We start from the raw sequence: 23,760 nt of genomic DNA, 5'->3' as shown, positions 1-23,760 counted from the left end.
GAGAAGGAAAAAAAAGCAGTAGATCAAGTCTGGCTTAATCGTTTGCTTATACTAGTGCATATATAATCTGGATTTTTTCCAGGTTAACAAAAATAAAGCCCCAGGAAAGATATATGCAGTAGTATGTTTAAGCTACTGGCTCACACACATTTTAATGGCTGAAAGTATATAAAAAAAGTTGAAGGCGGAAGAAAAACAGTAAGCAGTTATGAGACATTAACATAACAAAGTTTTTTATTCTTTATTAATTTAAAGGAAGCTAGGACCTGATAACAATATGCTGCATATGGTTCAGAACCAAACAAAGGCTGCCTAGTTATTTATTTTGCATTTTCTCCTGTTAGGAAGTGAGAAAAAACAGTTCTATTGACACTCAGGTTTATTTTCAATTAAAATCCCCATAAACTGGAAAACATCTCATAAAAACAGTGGAAATAGAAAAAATGTTATTCAGAAAAAAAAAAGAAACTTTCTTAAGTGTGCTAGTTTTCTATAGTGCCTTGGGCTGTAGGATAAGTCTTATAAAACTACTCAAAAAATAATTCAATCTCTGTGTTCATGTTGATGATAATATATAATAGTGTCTTGTCCTTTGATGTAAATAAGAGGAAAACCTGATACTCACCAAGTTTTGAATTGACACCCCACCCCCACCCCACACCGCCCTGAATCTGCCATTTGCAAATGTCCCACACGAATAAAAAGATGCAGCTTAGAAATGAGGGCCTTGCTGCCATTGTATTTTTTCTAATTAAAATGCAGAGTATTAAACACAGTTGAGTACATCCATGCATACATGACATGCTGTTATCACATACCGGAAGCTCCGATCAACAGGACTGAGCAAAGGCTCATTTCATAACATCATTAAGATTCATTATACACTGCAGTTCAAAAAGGTTTTGTCAAAGCAAATAGTAATGGCCTGCCAGCAATGCCCAAACAGAAATTTATATTAAATTGTCCTTTCCCTCCTTTTTTCCTATGGGAATCTAGTTGCATTCCTAGTATTTGGGTTCAGAGTTTAACTTAAAAGGCTTCCAGTTTCTTCAGATTGCAAAATATTACCAAAATAGAATATTAAAAAAAGAAGTTAAGTGAAAAATATTTGAGTAACTAGGTGGGAGAATAGTAATCAAGTATAATGACTGTATCAGAATAAAAGAAGGTAAAGTTCCAGAGTGGGAAGGTAGATAGAAAGCATGAGTCACGAGGCAGAGTATTTAATTTGGAACAAGTCAAATAAAAGCATTTGTTACTTTTTATGTTATAACCTTAGAAAAGAAAGCTCTCTCATTAAAACATTTTTTTCTTTTATACCCTGCTGAGTGAAGATGCCTGGGGAAACAAACTTTACATGCTGGCTTTCTGACTGTAGTCGTAAGTATGATGTTATCTGGAGATTCGATGGTGAGAATTTGCTTCTTTAGACTCGATACTTTTCTTTGCCGTGTTCATTGATCACACATATGTGCTGAAACAATAAAGGATTTAAATGAATTTATTTCTTTAACAAAATATAAGGTGCAGAAAATGTAATGCAGTAATAACAGAATGTCATCTTGTAATTGGTTAGAGTTCATTCAAATATACACGTGTGCATTTATGTGTGTACTCATACATAAAATCTAAAGAGACCCATTCAAAGCTTCATTGTTTTAGTTTTGAGCCCTATTCCAAATCTGGCTCTGTAGATCAGAAATGCTGAAGGAGGGCATGGTTAGCCATGGTAGAGATAGAAGTTTCCACCTGGTAAAATTACAACCTCTAGGGAGAATGGAGAAATAGCCATGGTAAACACAACATTGACTCTTATCTGATCCTTTTTGGGTAGCAAGAAACATGTTGGGAATATTTTGATTGCAAGGCACAGAAGTGGAGTCAGGCTAACGTAGGCAAAAAGGGAGGGTTATTGACAGGATAATGAGGTAGCTCATAGAATCCAAGGAAGAGCACCAGTGAAGCAACTGGAAGGCCAGAATGGGGTAGTCCATGGTGCTTGTGGATACGCTCTCTGGGGTCCTGCCATTCAGTGGTTAAAGACCAAAATCCTTTGATTTCTGTGACTTTGGGTTTAAGTTTCTAATTCTTAGGAGAGAGACACTCACATGCATGATTGGTCTATTTTGGGTAGTATATCTATCTCTAGATCATTCAACATTGTTTGAAGTCACACAGCTGGGGGTATAAACTGGGGGTCCATCTATATATGTTGAAACCATTTTGGAATGCCTAGGTGGCTCAGCAGCTGAACGTCTGCCTTCGGCTCAGGGCATGATCCCTGGGTCTTGGGATCGAGTCCCGCATCAGGCTCCTTGTAGGGAGCCTGCTTCTCCCTCTGCCTTTGTCTCTGCCTCTCTCTCTGTGTGTGTCACTCATGAATAAATAAAATAAAATCCTTTTCTTTTATTTTTTTTAAAGAAACCATTTCTTATTCATAAGGGGGAATAGTTAGAATTGTATACAACTGTAATTGGGATTTCTGATGTAGAAGATACCTAATCAGTGGCAGCCATCATTACTACTATTTCAATAATTTGTTAAATTCATATAACTGTTATTTGTGAAAAGAAGGCTAGGGATTTGCATGCATGACTTACATTCAGATCTCTGAAGTATTCATTGTAATCTAAGGCATAACCCACGACAAATAAGTTCGGAATCTCAAATCCAACATCTGAGTAGGGAGAGAGAGAGAGAAAAAAAGGAATAACATATAGATAACATAAGGAGAAAGCCATCATATGTTATAGTTGGCACTTACACTGTGAGGACCTTTTAGGCAGAAGTGAGAAAAATGATAAGTAATGCATAGGATGAGCCCAATAGGACCTGGACCAGAGTGACGAGGCAGGAAGACAAGATAGACAAGCAAACATACAAGGAAGAATGGCTGTACTCCTACCACACGGAGCTAAGAGAGGGCTCAGATAGCCCAGGGGATAACAAGAAGTATCTATGAGTTAGTCATATAGTCCCGCTGTTCCAAAGCAAGCAGTATCCAATGATATAATGCCAAAGGAAACACTATGGAGCATAAAGTTCAGTTCAGACAGAAGGTATTCCAGTCCTCTGGTAGGTGACTAGGTGCACAGGCTTTTGCCGCCAGGAAGTGGTTCTCCCACTGTGCTCAGAGTTCTCAGCTGGATAAAGGGCAGAGAAGCAAAACCTGGGAGACAAGATGAAAGGAAGGGGGATTGTTTAGTGTGAGGAAAAGAACACTAAGGGTTATTCCAACACTAGTCTTTGAATCAAGGAGGCAGATGATATTAATTAGCTCTCTATCTCTATTCAGGGAAGAATGGAAATAAATGGATTTAAATGCAGTATGAGGTACTTAGGTTAAATAAAGGAAAATTTATTGTAAGGAAGATAATTTTTATGGAAAAGATAATAGGAACAGAGAATAGCTCTCCTTCAGAGGTCTTGAAACAGAATAAATGTGCCTATGGTCCAATGGTTTTTCAAACTCTAGTTATTTTAAATCTGTTTATTACAACATTGCAGATGAGAAATATTCTTGCTTTCTTTCATGAAACTGTACTTTGGTATAGCTAGTGGACTTAGAGCATGGAGAAAGCTATCCCTCTGGTGAACTACTCACCACCATTTTGATCCCTATGACCAAAGATGCTTCCACATGGAGAAGGCAACTGATTCCTGCTTGCAGAAAGTGCTGGAGGTGAGACACTTACTTTCTAGAGGGTTGCATTACATATCACTGATAAAGACCCTCCTTTGTCCCTCCAAACTGTAAGTTGCTTTGAGAAATATAATCAAAGAAGAGAACAAAGAGCAGAAGAAAAGATGTCAGAGCATATAAAAGATGCCATTGAACATATGGGAAAGAGTCAATTATGAGAAAGGAATCAAAAGTATCAAGCCTCAGAAATCCATGGAAACGAAACAGAGATTCTGACCCAGCTAAAAGGATATCAGTAAATCCCAGAGAACCCAGGCTGTTACCACAATAATGACTCTACGGTAAATGGAGCAATCCCTACAGTAGGCATGGCACCTCAGACTGAGAAAAGCCAATTCAGAAGGCCAAACCTTCAGAGCTGTCATGGAGTAGAAGAAGGACGCTGGACAGGGGAATGGTTAAGAATCAGAGTGACCTACGTATAGTTGGTAAATGGATGCAGTTCCTACACTTCTATTTGCAACTGCGGTGTTACTTATAGATGTCATGCAAGAGCAAGGGCAGTGATCAGAACCAGACTGCCTGGGTGCGGTACTGATGCTGCGCTTACAGCAATGTGACCTTCAAAAGCCATTGAACCTTGCTGTGTTCAATTTCCTCACCTGCAAAATGGGTACATCAGTAGCATCTACCTTGGATGAATGTGGTGAAGAGTAAATGTGTTAATCTCTGTGTAGCTCTTTAAAGAGTGTAGGGCCCATCATAACCTCTTACCAGTGTTACCTATTATTATTATTATTACCTATTTATTCATGTCGTTGCTGTAAGTGACGCAAATAATCTGTAAGTAGTTGGCTATGTCTGAAGTGACTCAACTTCAGTTAAAATCTTATCTATATGGGATCTTATGTGATTTCCTTAGAAGATTTCTATTTCCTCACTTTGCCTGAGTTTACTGCACCCAGATTATATTCCCCACACCAGTAACTGGACAGAAACGTGCTGTTGGGTCTCTGTGCCCAGAAATGATGTTGTCTAGATTTAATACACCCAGCATAGATGAAACTTGTTTTTAGAATAAAGAGTCACTGGCGAAATGTCATTGGCACATTACTCGGCCATAGTGTACTACTCTTGCTCTGATGTTTTTTTCAGCTTGCTGATGGGAACTGTAGCCAAATTATCCCAGAGGATTTAGAGCAAATGTAAGTTATAAAATATCAAGCTGAAGTCTGCTATATGAGTGAAAAAAAGTTGCCTCTACTGTTAGAATAATAAATTATCAAGCTGCTTGTTTATTCTTCCTGGCTTTGGAACTATTTGTATTATCAGTAAAGTGCCCTGGATGAGCAAAGTCCTCCAGAACATATGTCCGAAGTCAACTGTGAAGATGGTATCTGGAGATATTTGTTCTGCCAATTCTCTGTGTTACTGAACTTTTCTTTGAAGGTGATGGGAGAGGTGTCTCGGATTTCCCCTTCTGTGTGCTAAAATTCAGGCTTACTGAAGGTCAGCATTATGCATTGTCTGGTGACAGTTTCTGGAGGCAGTATGTGAATCCTTCTAACCCTTTATGCTGCCCTCCCATGCCCGTCTGACACGGACAGTGGACAAGGCAGGGATCCTGTATGTCAGCCAGTCTGGCGGGGTCAAGTCTCCCTCTACCTCCCTGATACCCATTAGCTCAGTTTTTTAGCTTTACGGTACTATGGAAAACCCAAAAATGAAAATATCCAATGCACACGACAGAGTTTCTGGGAAAAACGCAAACTGGAAATTTAAAAACCCTTATTGTAGAGGACTCTATCCTCCCAGCAAGGCTGGGGAGACCTCGAGAGATTTGTGGGACTACCAAACCTTAACAGCTTGTGCTTCATATGGAATACTGGCAAATAGGAAATCAGAGTCTTCAACAGGAATCAACACCACCAGCCAACCAACCAACCAACCAACCAACCAGCCAACCAACCAACAAAAGCCAAAACCACTTACAGTCGGGTCTAAAGCCATCACTTCTAGGTGTTCTCTTCACTAACAAACTACCATTAAGAAAAAAAAAGAAAGAACAAAGAAAAAAGCACTTAGTGATCCAGATAAAACTTCTGTGCATTGCAAATAGAACTAAACATCATTAAGATATGTATTTTCCCCCTGGAGCATGTGGGGCACCATCACGGTCCCCTAATTCACCCTCCTGCTACTGTGGCACCACATCAGTGATTCTAGATAAAAGGAAGGGAGAGAGACTCTGGCACCAGGCTCAGCCAGCTGCTCCTGGAAGCCGCTAATGGAGGCACAGTAGCAAGAGACTCAGACACCTAGCAAAGCATGTCCTCTTCCCCTTCCTCTCTCTCAGGCCAGCAGTCAAATGGGCTATTTGTTCAGTGTGGTCAAGCCATAATACCCCAGGGCAAAGGGGTCACTGGTTTGGAATAGACTGCTCTCTTTGGAGACAACATCCTGTGTTAGCATCCTTCTCGGGCTTATGGGGAGATGCAGAAGCAACAATGATGTGAATGTCCTACTCACCTGGCTACCTTAATCATGTTGGGCTTGTATTTCTTTATGCTACTGAGTAGCACTTTCATGGTTTTCCCAGTTCCAACAACATCCTTTGCAAAGAGGACAGACAGATTCAGTTGAGCGCATTTGGGCAGCATAATAGATTTTTCATCCAGACAGATGATTGTACTCCTTGTTAATAATGCATCATAATTAGAATTGCCATCAGATGGAGTCAAAGTAGGAAGCAGAGTTGGTTACATTTTTTAGACAGGTGCTTCTCTCTGAAGCCGGGTTTAGTGATGAATATTTCCTCTTGGAATCCTTGAACTGTGTTGAAAGCTACGTTCGGCCTTTGGAGAGCGTATGGGGCTGCTCACTGAGTACATTTGGACTTGTGCATGCACATTCAAGGACTAAATTTGGCCTTGAGGTTATGCAACACAATACGGAACACATGAATTTTCATGGACATGGGATGTACAGCTGAATACCCTGAATGGATAAACACCTCCCCCTTGCCCTCCCCACTCAATAGGGGATTCTACGGCTGGGAAGTGAGATGTGTCTGGACGGCAGCTGGTGACAGCCTGTGAATTCTGAGGGTGCGAGGCTGCGGCGAGCCTCGGCTCATCTCTGCTGATGAGCTGCTGCACAATTAGAGGAGAATGGGCCGCAGAAGTGTATTGTCCTTGGGACAGAAATCAGCTGTCAGGAGCTGATTATCAAAACAACAGGTCTGAATTTAGCCAGGGTTGGGCAATTCGTTTGGCTAGAGGGCCTACTTCATGGGCTATGTCTGAGCCAGGAGGACTGCAGATACATATGGCACACACAGGCAATTGTGTAACAAAAGCTTGAAAACAGCTCCCTTGAATTTTTGCCAGCTGATAAGACAGGCGTGCTCTTGAAGGAAAAGTGGCCATGTGCTGTATTAAGTCCACGGCTGCCATAGGGCCCATTCTCTTTCATTTTTTTATTAGCAGAAAATGTAAATTAAATTATAGCTTTTTCTTGGATTGTCATTTTAAAATGGATTGTGTTTATGATTTGGTTGCTGAAGGTAGGATTGTTGGAAGTCATTAGAGGTCGCTAGCAAGAACATCGAATTAAGGGTGAAAAGAGTTCAAATCTTGGCTTTACTATTATATACATGTAGTTCTATTGGGCTAGTTTCCTCTTCTGTAAAAATGCCTGATTCGCAAATAGATGTAAGAACCAATTTAGACATGTGTGAAATTAGACATAAAAGTAGATAAAGTACCATGAAAATATTATTACAAAGCTTTTATTCTAAATTGTTTCAAGCCACTGATTCTAGTTAGCTCTTAGTACATCTGGAGAGCCATGCACACAGTGTGAATTCAATAAATCCTTGTCTACTTTGATAGTAAGTTCTATTTTCAAAACTCACCATTGGATTCTTTCAACTTTCAAATAAGGATAAAGAAAAGTCAGCTTACCTCAACAATGAGGACATTCTGAAATTAAAAAAAAACACAGTTATTTAGAATATGATGCAAATCTGGCTCATGAGAGACACACATTTTTGCTTACAGTTAGAAATTTCACAATTTGCTTAGCTGGTCCTCCCCCATCCATCTAACTCAAATGCTTGGAAGTAATGTAGGCATTCCAGATTCATGTTAACAGTCTCTCTGCAATTACTGGGTGCTGCAATATTGGTGTCTATATTCAGGTTGGCAGCAGGGTTACCTCAGATCCTATACCTCTCTGAAGAGCTATTCACAAGGTCATCCCATGTCCCTAATTCTGGCAGACACCCCTATCCAGCATTCTTTGGTATACAAAGTTTACTAGGAAAACAACCATATAAACTATGTTGTCAATGGAGAGAGTGCTCTGCAGAAGGATCACACATTCAACTGTGACTGTCCTATATTCTTGCATAGCCACCAGTCACAGGGATTCTGTATTTACTCTCCAATTTTCAGCCTTGAGGAAGGAAGGGTTGGCCTGGAGACAGCACTGTGAAGTGCCTGGTTGATATTTTTAGAAACATGGTTGGATTCCTTGCTATGTGCTCACAAGGCATACTTCTCTTTCTACCTAAAAACACCGATTATGTTTCATATCAATTCCTGTTTTTTAATTTATTTTAAAAATTTTATTTATTTATTCATGAGATGCACAGAGAGAGAGAGAGAGAGAGAGAGAGAGAGAGAGAGGCAGAGGGAGAAGCAGGCTCCACGCAGGAAGCCCGATGTGGGACTTGATCCCAGGACTCCGGGATCATGCCCTGAACCGAAGGCAGACGCTCAACTGCTGAGCCACCCATGCATCCCTCAATTCCTGTTTGATATCTGTCTTCCTACTAGAATGTAAACTCCACGAGGGTGGGGATCATGTTTGTCTTGTTTACTATTGTATTCTCAGTCTCTAGTATATATATACCTGCATATAGATGCTCAGCAATTATTTACTGAGTGGAGGACTAATAACTGATGACACTGATTAATGAATTAAAACCAACCAATTAAATGGATTAGTAGTTACATGTCAATACTGTCTCACCAAATTAAAATATGACTTTGTTAACATGATATTGCAATGAACTAAAGGGTGTGGCTATTCCCTCAATGTAATGTCTCTCTTTAGATGACTCTTCATTATCCCTCTGATTCATATAAGACTTTGAAAATTCTATCAAGCCTTACACCTTAGAAAGCTCACTTATGTCTAATGCAAAAGAAATTTAAGTAATGAAAGTGTTAGCTACCCAACCAAAACCATATTTACTTTATGAGTCAAATACTTCTTAGGTGGAAATATCTTTCTGGAAGTGTTTTTCTCTAGGGTATAGTCATTAAATAGTCATTTAGTCATAAAATACATTCTATTCTTTTTAAAGATTTTATTTATTTGAGAGAGAGAGAATATATGAGTGGGGGGAGGGGCAAAAGGGAAAGGAGAGGGACAAGCAGACTCCCCACTGAGCATGGAGCCCGATGTGCAGCTCCATCCCAGGACCCTGGGATTATGACCTGAGCCACGGCAGATGCTTAACCAACTGAGCCACCCAGGTGCCCGTATTAAATACAGTTTAAAAACCTTAGTTTTATCACTAAAATGTAAGGTTATCTTGTCCATTTTTAGTAGGTCATGCTCACAATATCCCCTACTCTAAGAGTCACAGTGACAGAGGAGTCCCCTTGGTATTCTCAACACATTTGCTGTGTTCTTAACCATTAACCCACAATAGTTAGTTAGGATGTGAATTTTTAGTCTGATTGAGGCTTAACCAATCATGCCTAGTAACCAACCTGAAAACTTGGAGAATACTTGGTTAATTTAATTCCCTGGTTCACAATCTCTTTTTGTTTCAATCTTATAATGTAAAACTCTTTAAAACTTTGTTAGTCTGCATTCTTGCCTAATTAAATAAAGCACACTGAACATAATTAAATTTGCTTTTTAAAAGCTTAGAACCTTGCAAAACAAGAGTCATCTTTGAAAAGATAGTTAAAGCTACCCAGTGGTGGCTGGGTAGTGGGACTTGAATGTGTACTAATTATAATGGAGAGATACATTATCAAAATAACTTAAACACATTTTAAAGCTAAGGAATGCATATACAGATTCAAAGTCAAATAGAAAAGTCTAAAGATTTTGTAAATGTTGATGTAGACCCAATTGTAAAGTATTTGACCATGCTTATGTACTTTAAAGTTATCGTGACATTCTATATTATGCATAACCAAAATATTATCACATCTAACAAAAATGACAATAATCTATTTTATTTTATATTTTTCATTTTTTCTAGTTTTATTGAAGTATAATTGACATACACTTTAAAAGTTTAAGGCGTACAGCATAATGATTTGATTTATATATGTTGTAAAATGATTACCTCAATAAATTTAGTTAGCATACATCATCTCATATAGATACAATAAAGAGAGAAAGTAAAAAAAGAAAACAATGTTTTCCTTGTAATGAGAACTCTTAGGATTTACTCTCTTAACAACCTTCGTATATACCAGACAACTATAGTGTTAGCTATAGTCATCATATTGTACATTTCATCTCTAGTACTTATTTATCTTATAACCGAAAGTTTGCACCTTCTGACAAACTTACTCTGATTTCCCTGCTCCCCACCCCCTGCCTCAGGTAAACACAAATTTGATCTTTTTTTCTATGAGTTGTGTTTTTGTGTTGTTTTGTTTTAGATTCTACATGCAAGTACAATCATAAGTATTTTTCTTTGTCTTTCTGACTTATGTCATTTAGTATAATGCTCTCAAGGTCCATCCATGTTGTTGCAAATGGCAAGATTTCCTAGTTTCTTATGATTGAATAATATTCCATTGTGTGTGTGTGTGTGTGTGTGTGTGTATCACAACTTCTTTATCTGGCAACAATTTCTTTCTTTTTTTTTTAATTTTTATTTATTTATGATAGTCACAGAGAGAGAAAGAGAGAGAGGCAGAGACACAGGCAGGGGGAGAAGCAGGCTCCATGCACCGGGAGCCCGACGTGGGATCCGATCCCGGGTCTCCAGGATCGTGCCCTGGGCCAAAGGCAGGCGCCAAACCGCTGCGCCACCCAGGGATCCCAATTTCTTAATATCATATAAAACCTAGGACATATTTAGATTTCCCTAGTTATCTTTAAAATGGCCTTTGTAGCTGGTTTGTCTAGTTGAATCCCATGCACTGGGTCTTTAATTCTCTTTTAATTTAAAATAGTCTCTTTTACTATTCTTCTATTTCTCAATTTAATAATTCTAGAGATCATCTATTTACTATGTTATATAACGATGAGAACTTAATTCTTTTATACTATCTCGCTTCTTTTTCCATCTCCCAGGGTAGATATTTGTTATGACTGTATCTTCTTGTACTGCTCACATTTTTTTCCCAGTACAAAGTCAAGTAGTATACTATAATTATGTTCCCCTTTAAAGCTTGTTTCTTTACTCGGAATTCCTAATTGCTTTCCTGTCATCATTCATTGTTTTCAACTGCAATAGCACTTCCTTGTCTGCCTTTCTTTCTTTCTGGCAAGCTCTCCTTTCTTGGAAGGATTAGTATGAGGAAAATATTGGTTAATTATGGTTTAACTATATTTCTCAAAGAAATTTGGAGGATTAAGGAAGCTAAGTAGGTTGATAACATCTGTAACAACACAAAGAACTTTCTGAGTTGTGTACAGTATTTAAAAAGTAAAATTATTTAGTGGGTTCATAAATGATGGATACTGATATATGAATACCAATGAATACTGATATAAAAAAACCCATCTGTTACTGAAAGAGAGCTATGCAGAAATCTAGAGTTTCTCAGTGAGTTAAATTGAACAGTCAAAACATATGTATTTCTTTTCTTTTATCGAACATCACACTATTTTCATCACACACATTTTCAAATTCTTTCCTAAGTAATACATGGGTTTACTGTCTGGATTGCTAGCTGCCTATCTGCTGTTCACCTCCAAAAAAGCAATACCCTAGTACCTTTGGAAATTACTATACAAAACAAGTAGCCCAAGAGTATGGAGAAAGTGACTACCCTTAGAGGCATTTTCAGTAGTGTCTGAGAGAACTAATCTCTTCACATTTCAATATACCAGGGTTAGCTCCATAAGCTAAGGGACAAAGACAAATTCATCTTTATATGATCAGCATATATCATGGAGACCGGTATGTAATAGGTGCTCAAGAAATGCAACAAATTGACAATTTGGACCTTATTTCTTTCTCTAGTTCCTTATACTTTTAACATATCCCCTCTGGTTTTTTTTCCTTCAATGATGTACAATTCCTCCTTAACTGAGCTATAATTAGTATTTACTGCTTTTAATTTTGCACCAAGAAATCTCCCAAAATTCCCCTCACTTTCCCCTCTTTTTCTGAGCAAGTAACCTTGGAAATTTTTTCAGGACATGCCGTGCCTCCTAAACGCTTCCAATCTGATAATTCTGATCACTGAATCTGAGATGTCTGCCAGTTACTGTCTTAGTCTTCTCATCACACCTAGCTCATTTCCTCCTGGAAAGTAAGTAAAATTTGCAACCTGAGGGCCGCAGGCAAAAATTCTATGGGGGCCTCTGGAGTGTGTCCTTTCGTTGCTATGGTGCAGTCCTGATGGAAGCTAATCACCTTGAGTTTCTTGAAGGAAAAGAAAGGAAAGATGAAAAAGAAGAAAAGAAAGAAGGAAGGAATTATGTAAATCTAAATGATTTTCTTAACTAGGTTATTCCCACTTTCAGTCTTTTAAAATGCAAAATGATTAGCACGCCACAGTCTAATCGGCAGCAGCATAGTTTCGCATCTATGGTCACGCCAAGCAGAGGGATGGCAGTAATGATGATGGGCTCATTGTGGGTGCTGAGCATGGGTAAGAGTGTGAATATGAACCCCATGGAGAAAGGAATGTAGTTCAGCATTTCACTTTATGTGATAAGTCACAAAATTGCCAGAATCATCAGTCGGTGGGCATTTCCATTATTGTTCTCAGCCTAGTCAGATGCAATAAAAAGGAATGATTTAAATAGTTAAGGCAGCCAAGGAGGAAATTTGGCAGGTTCTGACGCTTCATTCTGGCATTTGATTAGAAACTTATTTGGTGGGGGAAGGTGGCACGTCTCCTGAAATCTTGCATTTAACCTGCACATCTGTGTTTTCCCGTTGCCAGATTTGGGTCTGTTTCCATGCATTTGGTTTTATTCCACCCCTTTCAGAGATTTCCCTTGAACATGAACAAAATCTTCTTGCTTTAATGGATACACACATTTTATGAAGTGCCAGGATTAAATCAACTTTGAAAAAAAATCAACTAGAGAGCACGTTGTGCAGACAGCTTGAACACACCAAGGAAAATGCTTTTAAACATTGTGAGCCGACGAGGCCATTTAACTTAATCATTGAGGGTTCCCTTTATTCAACAGCCATGACCTATTTAGAACCATGACTCAGTCAGCTTCCCTTATGAGCTTCCTTTTCTTTGCTTTAAAAAAAAGTAGAAAGAAGGCAAGGAAAAAGAAAAAAGAAAGAAGGAAGGAAGGAAAGAAAGAAAGAGAAAGAAAGAAGAAAAGAAGGAAAAAAAATAGAAGACAAGAAAGAGACAGGTCCGTGGGAGCTATTGTCTCTTTTCTGAACATTTTAATCCACACATCTTTACAGAGTTTAAGAAGTTATGTAGTACAGTTACAGGATTTATAATGTATAGACAATTATATAGGGGAGCGATGTCCCTATGTTTTTAAGGGTTCTTTTATGAACTAATCTGAATTAAAAAAAATCTTTTCACAGTGTTCTTTTATGAACAAATCTGAGTTAAAAAGAAAAATCTTTTCACAGTGTGTGGGTGGCTCCATCAGCTCAGGTTCTGATCTCAAGGTAGTGAGATCGAGCCCTGCATCAGGCTCCATGCTCAGCTGGGAGTCGGCTTGAGATTCTCTCCCTCTGCACCACATCCCTGCCGGCCCCCCCCCCCCCCCGGCCCACACACTCTTTCTCTCTCTCAAATAAATAAATAAATCTTTTAAAAATTTTAAAAATCTTTTTTAACCCTCTCTCCTTCACTTCATCACTGAGCTCTGCTGCTGCTACTTTGGACAGCACTGTGCCTTCTGCAATGCTCCTATTTGGCTCTTGTGGTTCTAGTGCTCACACTTGCTCCACCCATATGACCTCCAGACTAGTTTCTCTGCCTGGAATCTCTTTCCAGTCCTCAGTGATTCTACCCTCCTATCAAGTTCATGTTCCCAAAGCATAGCTTCTCGATGTCACTTTTGCCCAAAAACTTTTGCAACTCCTCTTTCCTTTTCTGAGCAAAGTTAAACTCTTTACTGAGACATTCCATATATTCTACAAACCAAACTTAACTTACATTTTTGTGGTTTTAAAGTATTGTTTCTCTATTTCAGGCTGATTTCCTTCAGTCACATTGGTCTGCTCTTGTCCTCTGGCTCTCCTATTTCTCTCTTTTGTCCCTCATTTCATGATGCTCTACCTCCCTTTTCTGTGTTACTCTCCAGCTTTCTGGTCCCAAGTAATACCTCTGGCTCCTCTTATGAAGACAGTCACAGTCCCAAGGAATCGTTCCTACTTTGGATTTCTTTTACGGGCAAGGAAAGAGTCTCATGTGGAAATACCTGTGAAGCTCTTCCCTAGGGGCTGAGCATTAAAAAAAAGAGGAGTGTACAAGTTCAAGGCAGACTAATAATATAATGATAAATAAAGCTTCAGTATAAATTTGTTGATTGAGAAAACATATAATCACTTTGTAAGGGAAAAGTTAGATGATGATTTACAACAATGCTTCCATTCTATGCAGGTCCACCGTTAATGCAGTTTGACTTTCTTCTACAACATTAAAAAGAGTAGCCACTAATTGTTTGGTACTATTTCAAGTTTTTCCCCCCAGCTGGTGTATATTCTGCTTGATGGAAAGATTCTGAAGGGCCTCTGAAACTTATTTTTAAAGTTCGCTCAAACTCAACACCTAGCCTTTCTCTGAAAAGCTGAAGAGTGGGTGAACAGATCAGGCCATATAAATGCCTTCATCTGTTTTAAGGAAAAGGAAATTCCAAATGTTAAGTGAAATTGTTTTCATTCCTCCACCTTCAGGTGTGCAGCGTTCACCAACCCAGTCCCCACTTTGAATCTTTTATGACACCAAAGCCCTTATGCTTCTTGAAGACAATGTGTCCTCACTTGACACCTTTCTCACTGAACTTAAACCCAACTCACTGGCTGATGTGCTCTTTGGTCTGGCTAGATGGGCTTCTATTTACTTTCCCTCTACCATGCCCTCCTTGTCTTACACTTCATTGAACACTTCTGTTTTTTGTTTTTTGTTTTTTAAGAGAAAGAAGAGCCTGCACTGAATGAGTGACTTGTCAGCTAGACATCTTGCATGATGCAGGAGATAGGATGGTGAATAAGATAGGCAAGTCTCTATCCACCTTATAGTACATTCTGGTGGGGGAAATAGACAAATGAAAATGTTAGTTAGCCTCCAAGTAAACACTCCAAACTGTGGAAAGAGCTTGACTTAAAACCGGGTACTGATATAGAGATGACTGGGGAAGGTGAGTAGCATGCAGGGGAACAGTGCTCATTTTAGACTGAGAGTCAGGGAAGGACTCCCTTACACTGGAGGCTGAGACATAAAAGGTAGGCAGAAAATGGATTCCAGGTTGGAGGCCACAGCTCCTCCAAGGTCTTGGTAGGAAGGAGCTTAACCAGTGTGATTATGGCACTATGAGGAGAGGTGAGTGGTGTATCATGATGCTGGGAAGGAAGCAGGGCCAGACCACACAGGTCTAAAAGGCTGTGAGAAAGAGGTTGGATTATAATCTTAGAACACTGGGAGTAGGGTTCCCAGATAAAATATGGAACACCCAGTTACATTTCAGATGAATAACAAATAACTTTTGAGCTTAAGTATGTTCCAAATATTGCTTGTGACATGCTTATACTAAAAATGTATTCATTATTTATTTGAAATTCAAATTCAACTTGGCATCCTATTCTCTCTCTCTCTCTCTTTTTTTTTGCTAAGTCTGACAGCCCTAGTTGAGAGGGCGCTGAAAGGTTTTCAATAGGCAAGTGAGGCGATCCAATTTGTATTTTAAGAAGATCCCTTTGGCTTTTGTTTCTTGGAGGATAGTTTGGAGGGTAGCAAGAGTTAAAAGAAGGCAGAAGTTCAAGGAGACTAGTTAGGCTACCATAACATCCCAGAGGAGGGATATTAGTGGTCTGGCCCTAGAAGACCAGTGCTTCTTAAATTTGCATATGCGTATGAATCATCTAGGGATCTTGTTAAAAGGAAGACTTAATTCAGAAGATCTGGGGTGGGATCTGAGATATTGCATTTCTAATTAGTTTGTAGGTGGGGCTGATCTTGCTGCTTCCTAGACCAAAGGTCAGCAAACTATGGCCCATCGGAAAAATCTGGCCTGCTGCCTATTTTTCTAAATAAAATTTTATTGAAACATGATCCATGTCCCTTTGTTTACATTTTATCTATGGCTGCTTCTTGGTTTCATGCTATGATAGTGGAGTTAAGCAGTTGCAACAGAGACTGTGTAGTCCACAAAATCTAAAAACATTTACCACCCAGCCTTTCCCTAAAAAGTTCATTAACCCATGCCCTAGACCACATCTTGCTACTGCAAAAGTTTAGGCTTGGGTGATTACTGCGAAGATGGTGAGAAGTGGGCAGACTTAAGACACATTTGAGAGCACTGAATAATGAAACACTCCCCTCCGATGTGAGCCCAGGTACCCTGAACTACATAAAAACGCATCTTTAAACCTAAGCTGTTGCGACAATTGAGAACCTGGCTAATCAATGTTGATGCATCTTAGAAATATTTACCCATTCTAAGCTCAAGAGGTTACTCAGCACACATTTAGATACATATATAAATCCATCTACGCACCCATAAATGCAAGTGTAAAGATACCACGGAACAGCAACTGGTAACCTGGAAGAATCATTTGTCATTCGAGCAAAAAACTGAAGTTGATTCCTGCTTGTGCTTACTGCCAGCTGATTTTCCATCTCTCCCATCTCACCTCCCATGAGCTCTACTTTCTCATGAAGGGAGAGTGTCTTTGTAGTAATTCTAGGAGGGGATACTGAAGCACAGCACTATGACCTCTCCTATCACTCGGCCCCTAGTAGGAAATACCCTTTCCCCATCCTCTTCTCTACGTCTTAAGGAAAGGGAATATCCAGTACTTACATAAGAGGGAGATCACTTTAAAATGAGATAGAGCACATGATGAGATGAGCATTGGGTGTTATACTATTGCTAGCAAATTTAATTTAAATAAAATAAAAAAATAAAATGAAATCGAAGATGATTTTAGAAAGTAGGAGAGAAACCCAATTTTGGGTGCAACCTTCTTCTTGGCATTCATTTAGGATTCTTAGAATTGCCACTTTAACAGTTCTGCTGGTAATAGCCCACAGCAAGAGGTTTGTACCACACACTGTATGGTTTTTCTCTTGTGTCATACACCTGTAAGTCCCCAAATGACTTATCTTTTAAAGGCCATTTCAGGGTTGTTAAAAGTTGTGAATTTTTGGAAATTGCTTTAGAGTATTTTAGCTTTCTAGGATGTTATTTTTATTTTTTATTTTTTTGCGGCGCTCAAACTCACAACCACGATATCAAGACCTGAGTGGAGATCAAAAGTCTGAGGCTCCACAGACAGGGCAATCCAGGAGCCCCAAGGTTGTTTTTTCATGCACTGACGTCTTCAAATGGTGGTCCAGAGATGCATTAACATAAGCAAGATAATTCCAGTTTTTGTGGAACATAATTTCTGTCTAGGTAGCAATGGCACACTTGGATGGCTATTATGCTATCTTCAGGGTAGAGGGAAGGAAGCTGGTTTGTATAGTTAGAGCCCTTGTGACTCTGTAGTTTTCCTAATGTTATTACACAGATTTTTAATACATGTGCCTGCTATTCCTTCTCCCCATCCGGACACTGCATAACAATAACAGCCACAAATATGAGAAATTAAACTTGCGGAAGAAACGGATCCATTTGACTCAGACAGCTGAAGTTGTTCAAGGATAATGAATACAAGATAAGTCTGGAGAGTTGTTGCTTGCATTCACAGCAAAATTTGAATCTCAAGTCCCATTTCCACAATGGCCATGTGCTTCATGAAACAACTCTTCCTTCCACGGGATACATTTATGTCACAATCCAAACAGATTTTCACGTAATTATTAAGCATTGGCAGGCTTGGAACTCCATGTTGAAAGTGGAGTTGTCTGCCCCATGAGCTAGTGTATTATGTTCTTTTGCATGAGAGTGAAAAAGGCATAAGGTTGAAAACTGTGCTCTCAAGAAATCCTTTTTTATTCCCTCCTTAAATTTTAGAGATTTCGACAACTCTGTTTAAATGTCTTACTGCAGTGCCTAGGTGCTGAGGCATAGATGAGAGCCAATTAAAAAAAAAGCAGACACATAAAGGAAAAAGCTTCCTTTTCAAGACGAACCTGCAAGAGGAGAAAAGGAAGAGAGCAGGAGTGCCAAGGGATTTTGTAATGAACTGTGTTGTCTGAAATGAGATTGGAAGGAAGGTTGGAGACGAAAGATCTGGTCGGGCTCAGGTCTTGGAAGCATTATAAAAGGAGTGTTTTATAAGGAAGAAATCATTAAAAGGATTCACACATCCATTTGCATGAATTAGCAAACCCGGGAGAGTGTCTGAAATGCATTGCAAGAGCTGACCTGAAATGAAGGTCATTGATTTCCCCATGACATCAGTGCAGACCGAGCAGAGTTACATTTACAAACCTTTCCAGCCAGTGTTGAAAGATCATGGCCTCCAATTATCTGCATCTCGCCCATGGACTGGTCGTTCTAAAAAAAGAAAAGATAATATTTCACTGTACCAGAAAACCTTTACAGCACATTTTCCCCCGTCTACCCAGCTTGCGGCTGGATTGCGCCTGACAAATACGGCACAAATAGCTGGTACAGATTCCTGGTTGCCCCTGGTTACCGAGAGCCACTCGCCTGCTACTGTGCTGGAGACAAAGCATTCTAATGGCTTGAGGGGAGGGGAGAGACTGAGGTGGGGGGATGTTAAAGGAGTGGAGAGAAAATGAACAAACCTAATTTAGGGACACAAAAGTGATGGGAGGTGCCTGAACCTACCCCAAGGCAGAGGGAATTGGGGAAGGCAGTCCTACTCTGGGACCTCCTTGGGTGGAGGGGGCTCCCCTGGGGGCCCCCAGAAGTGGACCACGCATTTGTGTGCTAGGCCAACAAGCCCCAGTCCTCCACCAGCAATCAGATGGTGATTCCCCAAGAGATTAGAGGCCTCCTCTACTCCTGCCAACACAGGTCCAGACCGTCCTCTGAGGTTGAGGGTGATTCTAACAGTTCACAGATCAAGCACTATGGCACTTAGGCCTTCAGGCAGGATTGAAGAAGCTTCAAGAAACTCTTGCAGTCCCAGGAATATGTCTAAGAGACTTTTTATACCCCTTTTCATTAGAGATCATGAGTATTCACTTTTTTTTTTGCATATGCACTTTTGTGATGTTTTTATATCATACATCATCCTGTCCTAATTAAATCACACACAAACACACACATACACCCCAAAATGGATTGTCACATAGCACATATCACAACAAAATAACATGGAGACAGAACAGGAGACAGAAAGCAGGCAACTTGTTTTCTGGCCTCACTGCAGAGACAGGGCAAAGGGACGGACACACAAACCCTACAGACAGTGGCTTGGAGACCAGGCAAGAATGCGGTCATGTTGCAGTCCCTTCTAGCAATAACCTTAGGGAGAAGATGATGGTGCAGGCACTCTGTGAAGGATGTGCTGAACCAGAAAACACCTTAGGTCACTGCTGTGGCTTTCTTAGCTTAGGATTTTCCTCTCTTATTCCAGCAACAAGGCTCTGACTCCTTCCTGGAGGTGGGGTGGAGCTGCGTGGGGTGGGGGGATGTCCGATGTCATTCATTCCCTAAGGATCAGGTGGGGCCAGGCCTTGCTAGGTAACCAGCTCCGCCTGAAGCCGAATCCAGCCTTGGACTTTCTAGCTACTGAAGCCAGGGTCTCCCCTTAGGAATGTTCCTGGGTTGGTTTGAATTGGATTCTGTCACTTGCAACGGAGTCTCTATCGAGGCATAGTTACTCGGTCATAGAATTGGTCATCTGGGAAGGGAAAAAGCAGCCAAATAACCAATAGAACCGTTGTTCCAATGAAGCAGCTGTTTGTCTTTTTACCTGACTGCTTGAGAGAGGAGAAAAATGACCTTAAAATGATTTCACTTCCTCTTGGTAAAGCATTCACTCTTTATGGCAACAGAGTGGAAGGGATGCCCAACAATTAGATAAGTCCAAAAAAATTCTTAATGGGAACTGATCTCAAAAGGAGAAAGTCAAAGAACATCCAGAATTCACAGATCTCTTGCTGTTTTTGAATGAACATTTATTTATTTATTTTAAAGATTTTATTTATTTGAGAGAGAAAGCATGAGAGAGAGAGAGAGAGAGAGAGAGAGAGAGAGAGAGAGAGAGAGAATCACAAGCAAGGAGAGGGGTAGAAGGAGAAGCAGACTCCCTGCTGAGCAGGGACACCCCCCCCCCCCATGCAGGGCTTGATCTCAGGACCTTGGGATCATGACCTGAGCCGGAGGCAGACACTTAACCAACTGAGCCACCCAGGTTTCCCTTGAATAGGCATTTATAATCATACATTCACAAAGAGTCATGCTTTAGGTTAGGAACTTGTCAAAGGAGAAGATTTTCTTGTCACTTTTAGAGGTGCTGAGATATAGGAGTTAACATAGGGGGACTGTCTGCATATTAGACTGAAATGTGTTGTTAATAGCAGCAGGAAAAATAAAATTTCAATACCTCCAGAGGACGGAGGTATGCAGAATTGGATGCAACTACTAGACCACAAAGTTTAATGTAACAAACGAGATGTACCCTCTGCCAAATCAGAGTAAACTTCATAATAATTCTACTATGATCATCTTCATTCTATTGATTGAAAACAAGAACCACACTATATCAGAAACCTAAATAATATGTTATAAGTCAAGCATTCAGCATGTTGCCACGCAAGTGTTATATTAGAAGGTCTTACTTAGAGTCCAGGTTTATAACATGTTTTTATTATTAGATCTGTCCTTAACTCATCTGGAACTTAGGTCTTCCAAGTGTGTATATAGTCAATTGTCCCAATACTACTTATTGAATTGTTTGGGGTATTTTCCCCCTTCTGGTTGGAAATGTCATTTTTATCCTATCTTTCTTTCTTTCTCACATGTGAGGGCCAATTTCTATATTCTTCTGTTTCATTAGCCTAAAATGCCCATTTTCACATTCATACATACTGTTAAATTATTATCACTTTTTAGTATCTGGTAGAGAGAGTCCTGTTTTTGTGTTCTTTTTAAGAAATGGTCTTAGCTATTTCTGTATATCTATTTGCCAATTTACTGGGCTGTTATGAAGGTCAAATGAATTAATATATACTAATTATTTAGAACAGAGCCTGGCACACCATAAATATTTCCCTCCCTCCTTTTCTTCTTCCTTCTTCTCTGCTTTCTTCTTTTTCTCCTTCCCTCCTTCCTTCCTAGGAAATGGTCACTCCTCAGACCTCTCTGGTACTCTGGAGTCTGGAGCTCCCTCTGGTTTGATCACGCCAGCAAAGAAACCTTTCATGTCTTGCTGGAAGGGAGAGCAGAACTTCCAGGACGATCTTCTCCATTCATCCATTACCCATCACCTTGCTGCTTTTAGCCCATTCCTCCTTCTCTCCACCTTTTAAGAACCTAGAGACTAACTTGTGAGCCTTTCAGGAATTCTGAGGCATGAGTCCTGTATTTCTCATTGACAATTCCCTCCATAGGCATTTAGGTGTTCATTTTGCCTATTCGGCTGAGTCAGTGCCCTTCCTTAATCCGTTTTGCCTCCTAAAAAGCACTGACATCTCTTATCTGCTGAGGTCTTCTTCCCTCCTCTTTGTCCTTGCACATGTGTATACCTCATTTATCTCTTTACTGGTATTTTGGTGGGATTTCAGGAGGGAATAGAGCTAATTGTATGCATTCAATCCATTGTGTGTAGCCATGATATTTTTCTGATGGTTCAAGAGCATCCTTTAATTCCTAGGATTGATGTATATATATTTTAAAGATTTTATTTATTTTTCATGAGAGACACAGAGAGAGGGGCTGAGACACAGGCAGAAGCAGAAGCAGCAGGGAGCCTGATGTGGAACTTGATCCCAGGACTCCGGGATCATGACCTAAACCAAAGGAAGACGCTCAATCACTGAGCCACCCAGGCACCTGGATTGATGTATTTTTTAAAACATCATTGGTTTTGATTTGATAATATTTTATTTGGGATTATTTGTCTTATCTTCATATTCATCTCATCTTCATTCATCTTATCTTCCCAAGTCTTATCTTCATAAGACTGCTTCATCTTACTTATTTCATTAGTAAGATTGGCTTATAATTTTAAAACAAAGTTATACTAGCCTCATACAATTCATTGAGTGGTTATCTTTTTTCTATGCTCTAGAAGACTTTGCATAGGAATGGACTGATCTCTTTTGCTAAGGTTCAGTAGAGCTCAGTGTAGGTATTATAGAACTCAGTATAGGTATTACTTAATCCACAACTTACAAAAGAGGAATCTGAGCAATGAGCATTTACAGACCTTGCCCAAAGAAGAGCTGCTAATAAGTCAAGGGATCCAGTTCAATCCTGGAATTGCCTGGTTCCATAGTATTCTGGTGTAACCTACCCCAGCCCAGCACCTGCAATATTCCTAGAAGAAAGAAGCCCATAGTATGTCTTTGAGAGGAACCTGGAGAAGGAGTGGATCCTGCTTATACTAATGATGTGAAATATGTGAGCTTAAAAGGCCAAGAGAAGCCAACATCTTGGTAGGAATGCTGGCAGCAGTTATGTAGATTTAAAGCACCAAGGGAATCTCTGACATTTGGTTCAGGCTTCCTTGAAGGAAATATTTTGGAAATTACCAGTTTAGGTGACCTGGTCTCCAGGTACAAAAAGGGCATGCCAAGTAGCCCTGCAAGTGTGGTGATTCCTCCCATGGAGACTTTGGACTGCATAGATAATGTTTAGAAAAAAAAAAAAAAACATTACTGAGCAAGAATAAATATCCTGAATTCCTGTCCTTTTGAGGAACAGGAAGGGGAAAAGTAAGGAAAATAAATAAACAAAAAACCACTCTCTAAGCCATTCATTTTCTTTCTTTTTTTTTAAAGATTTATTTATTTATTTATTTATTTATTTATTTATTTATTTATTTATTTATTTATTCATTCACGAAAGACACACACACACAGAGAAAGAGAGAGAGAGAGAGAGAGGCAGAGACACAGGCAGAGGGAGAAGCAGGCTCCACGCAGGGAGCCCGACGCAAGACCCCATCCCGGGTCTCCAGGATCACGCCCTGGGCCGAAGTCAGATGCCAAACCCAGAGATTCCCCTAAGCCATTCATTTTCAAAGTCAGAGACACTTGCTTCAGAATCTGTACACAGGAGAGCTTTTTCAATATTCTCAGTTACCACAGATCCCTCAACTTTGCTTTCCCCCCATTAGTCTTATTTTTCCTCTCAGCTATTCTGTGCTCAGTAAGGTCATTGATCCTATCTATATTAAATGGATAGAGATACAAAACAAAAACCAGAGATACTTCATTATAAGGAGTTTTAATGACCAAACTGCCTGAGTTTCTAATTAAAAGGGTGTAAACGACTATTCTTTTTTTTTTTTTAACTCTAACATTTGATGCCAAGTCACAGAACGAGGACAGGTGAATCGGTTCCAGCATTCCCAGTTTTCTTTTCACCCAGTGGTTGATGTAGTACAGGACTCTTCACTGGATCCCTTAGTCCTTTAAGCTGCCTGATGTCAGAGTGGAAGGCACAGAGCAGTCAAAGCCTGTGTAGCTTCTGTGCCCTTTGCTTCAAACAGAGCAATTCCACTTACATCGGCTGGATTCAAAGTTAGTTGGTGCAGGCAAAAAAAAAAAAAAAAAAAAGATTCTAAAATCATTGTGTTAGTGTTTTCTCCTTTGAAATTGGCTTAC

At 39.7% G+C, this 23,760-nt stretch overlaps 1 protein-coding gene across 4 annotated transcripts in view; it reads right to left on the bottom strand.

Annotated features, from left to right (window-relative positions):
* Positions 1–220: 220 nt before the first annotated feature.
* The window catches only part of PRTFDC1 (phosphoribosyl transferase domain containing 1), a 96,158-nt gene continuing 72,618 nt past the window's right edge, over positions 221–23,760 (bottom strand). For 3 of the 4 annotated variants that reach the window (XM_055332518.1, XM_055332514.1, XM_055332515.1), the window contains exons 4-9: positions 18,446–18,511; positions 7,609–7,626; positions 6,173–6,255; positions 5,636–5,682; positions 2,601–2,677; positions 221–1,474 (exon numbers count right to left, since the gene is read on the bottom strand). In XM_055332518.1, coding sequence (XP_055188493.1) covers positions 1,427–1,474; positions 2,601–2,677; positions 5,636–5,682; positions 6,173–6,255; positions 7,609–7,626; positions 18,446–18,511 — 339 coding nt within the window. In that variant the 3' untranslated portion in view covers positions 221–1,426. The remainder of the gene's footprint in view (positions 1,475–2,600; positions 2,678–5,635; positions 5,683–6,172; positions 6,256–7,608; positions 7,627–18,445; positions 18,512–23,760) is intronic. The other variant, XM_055332517.1, reaches the window with a different exon arrangement.

The sequence above is a fragment of the Nyctereutes procyonoides genome, unplaced genomic scaffold (genome assembly GCF_905146905.1).
Source record: "Nyctereutes procyonoides isolate TBG_1078 unplaced genomic scaffold, NYPRO_anot_genome, whole genome shotgun sequence".
NCBI classification, from domain to species: Eukaryota; Metazoa; Chordata; class Mammalia; order Carnivora; family Canidae; genus Nyctereutes; species Nyctereutes procyonoides.
Note: the sequence above shows the minus strand (reverse complement) of the source record. Positions and strands in the feature narration are given on the sequence as shown.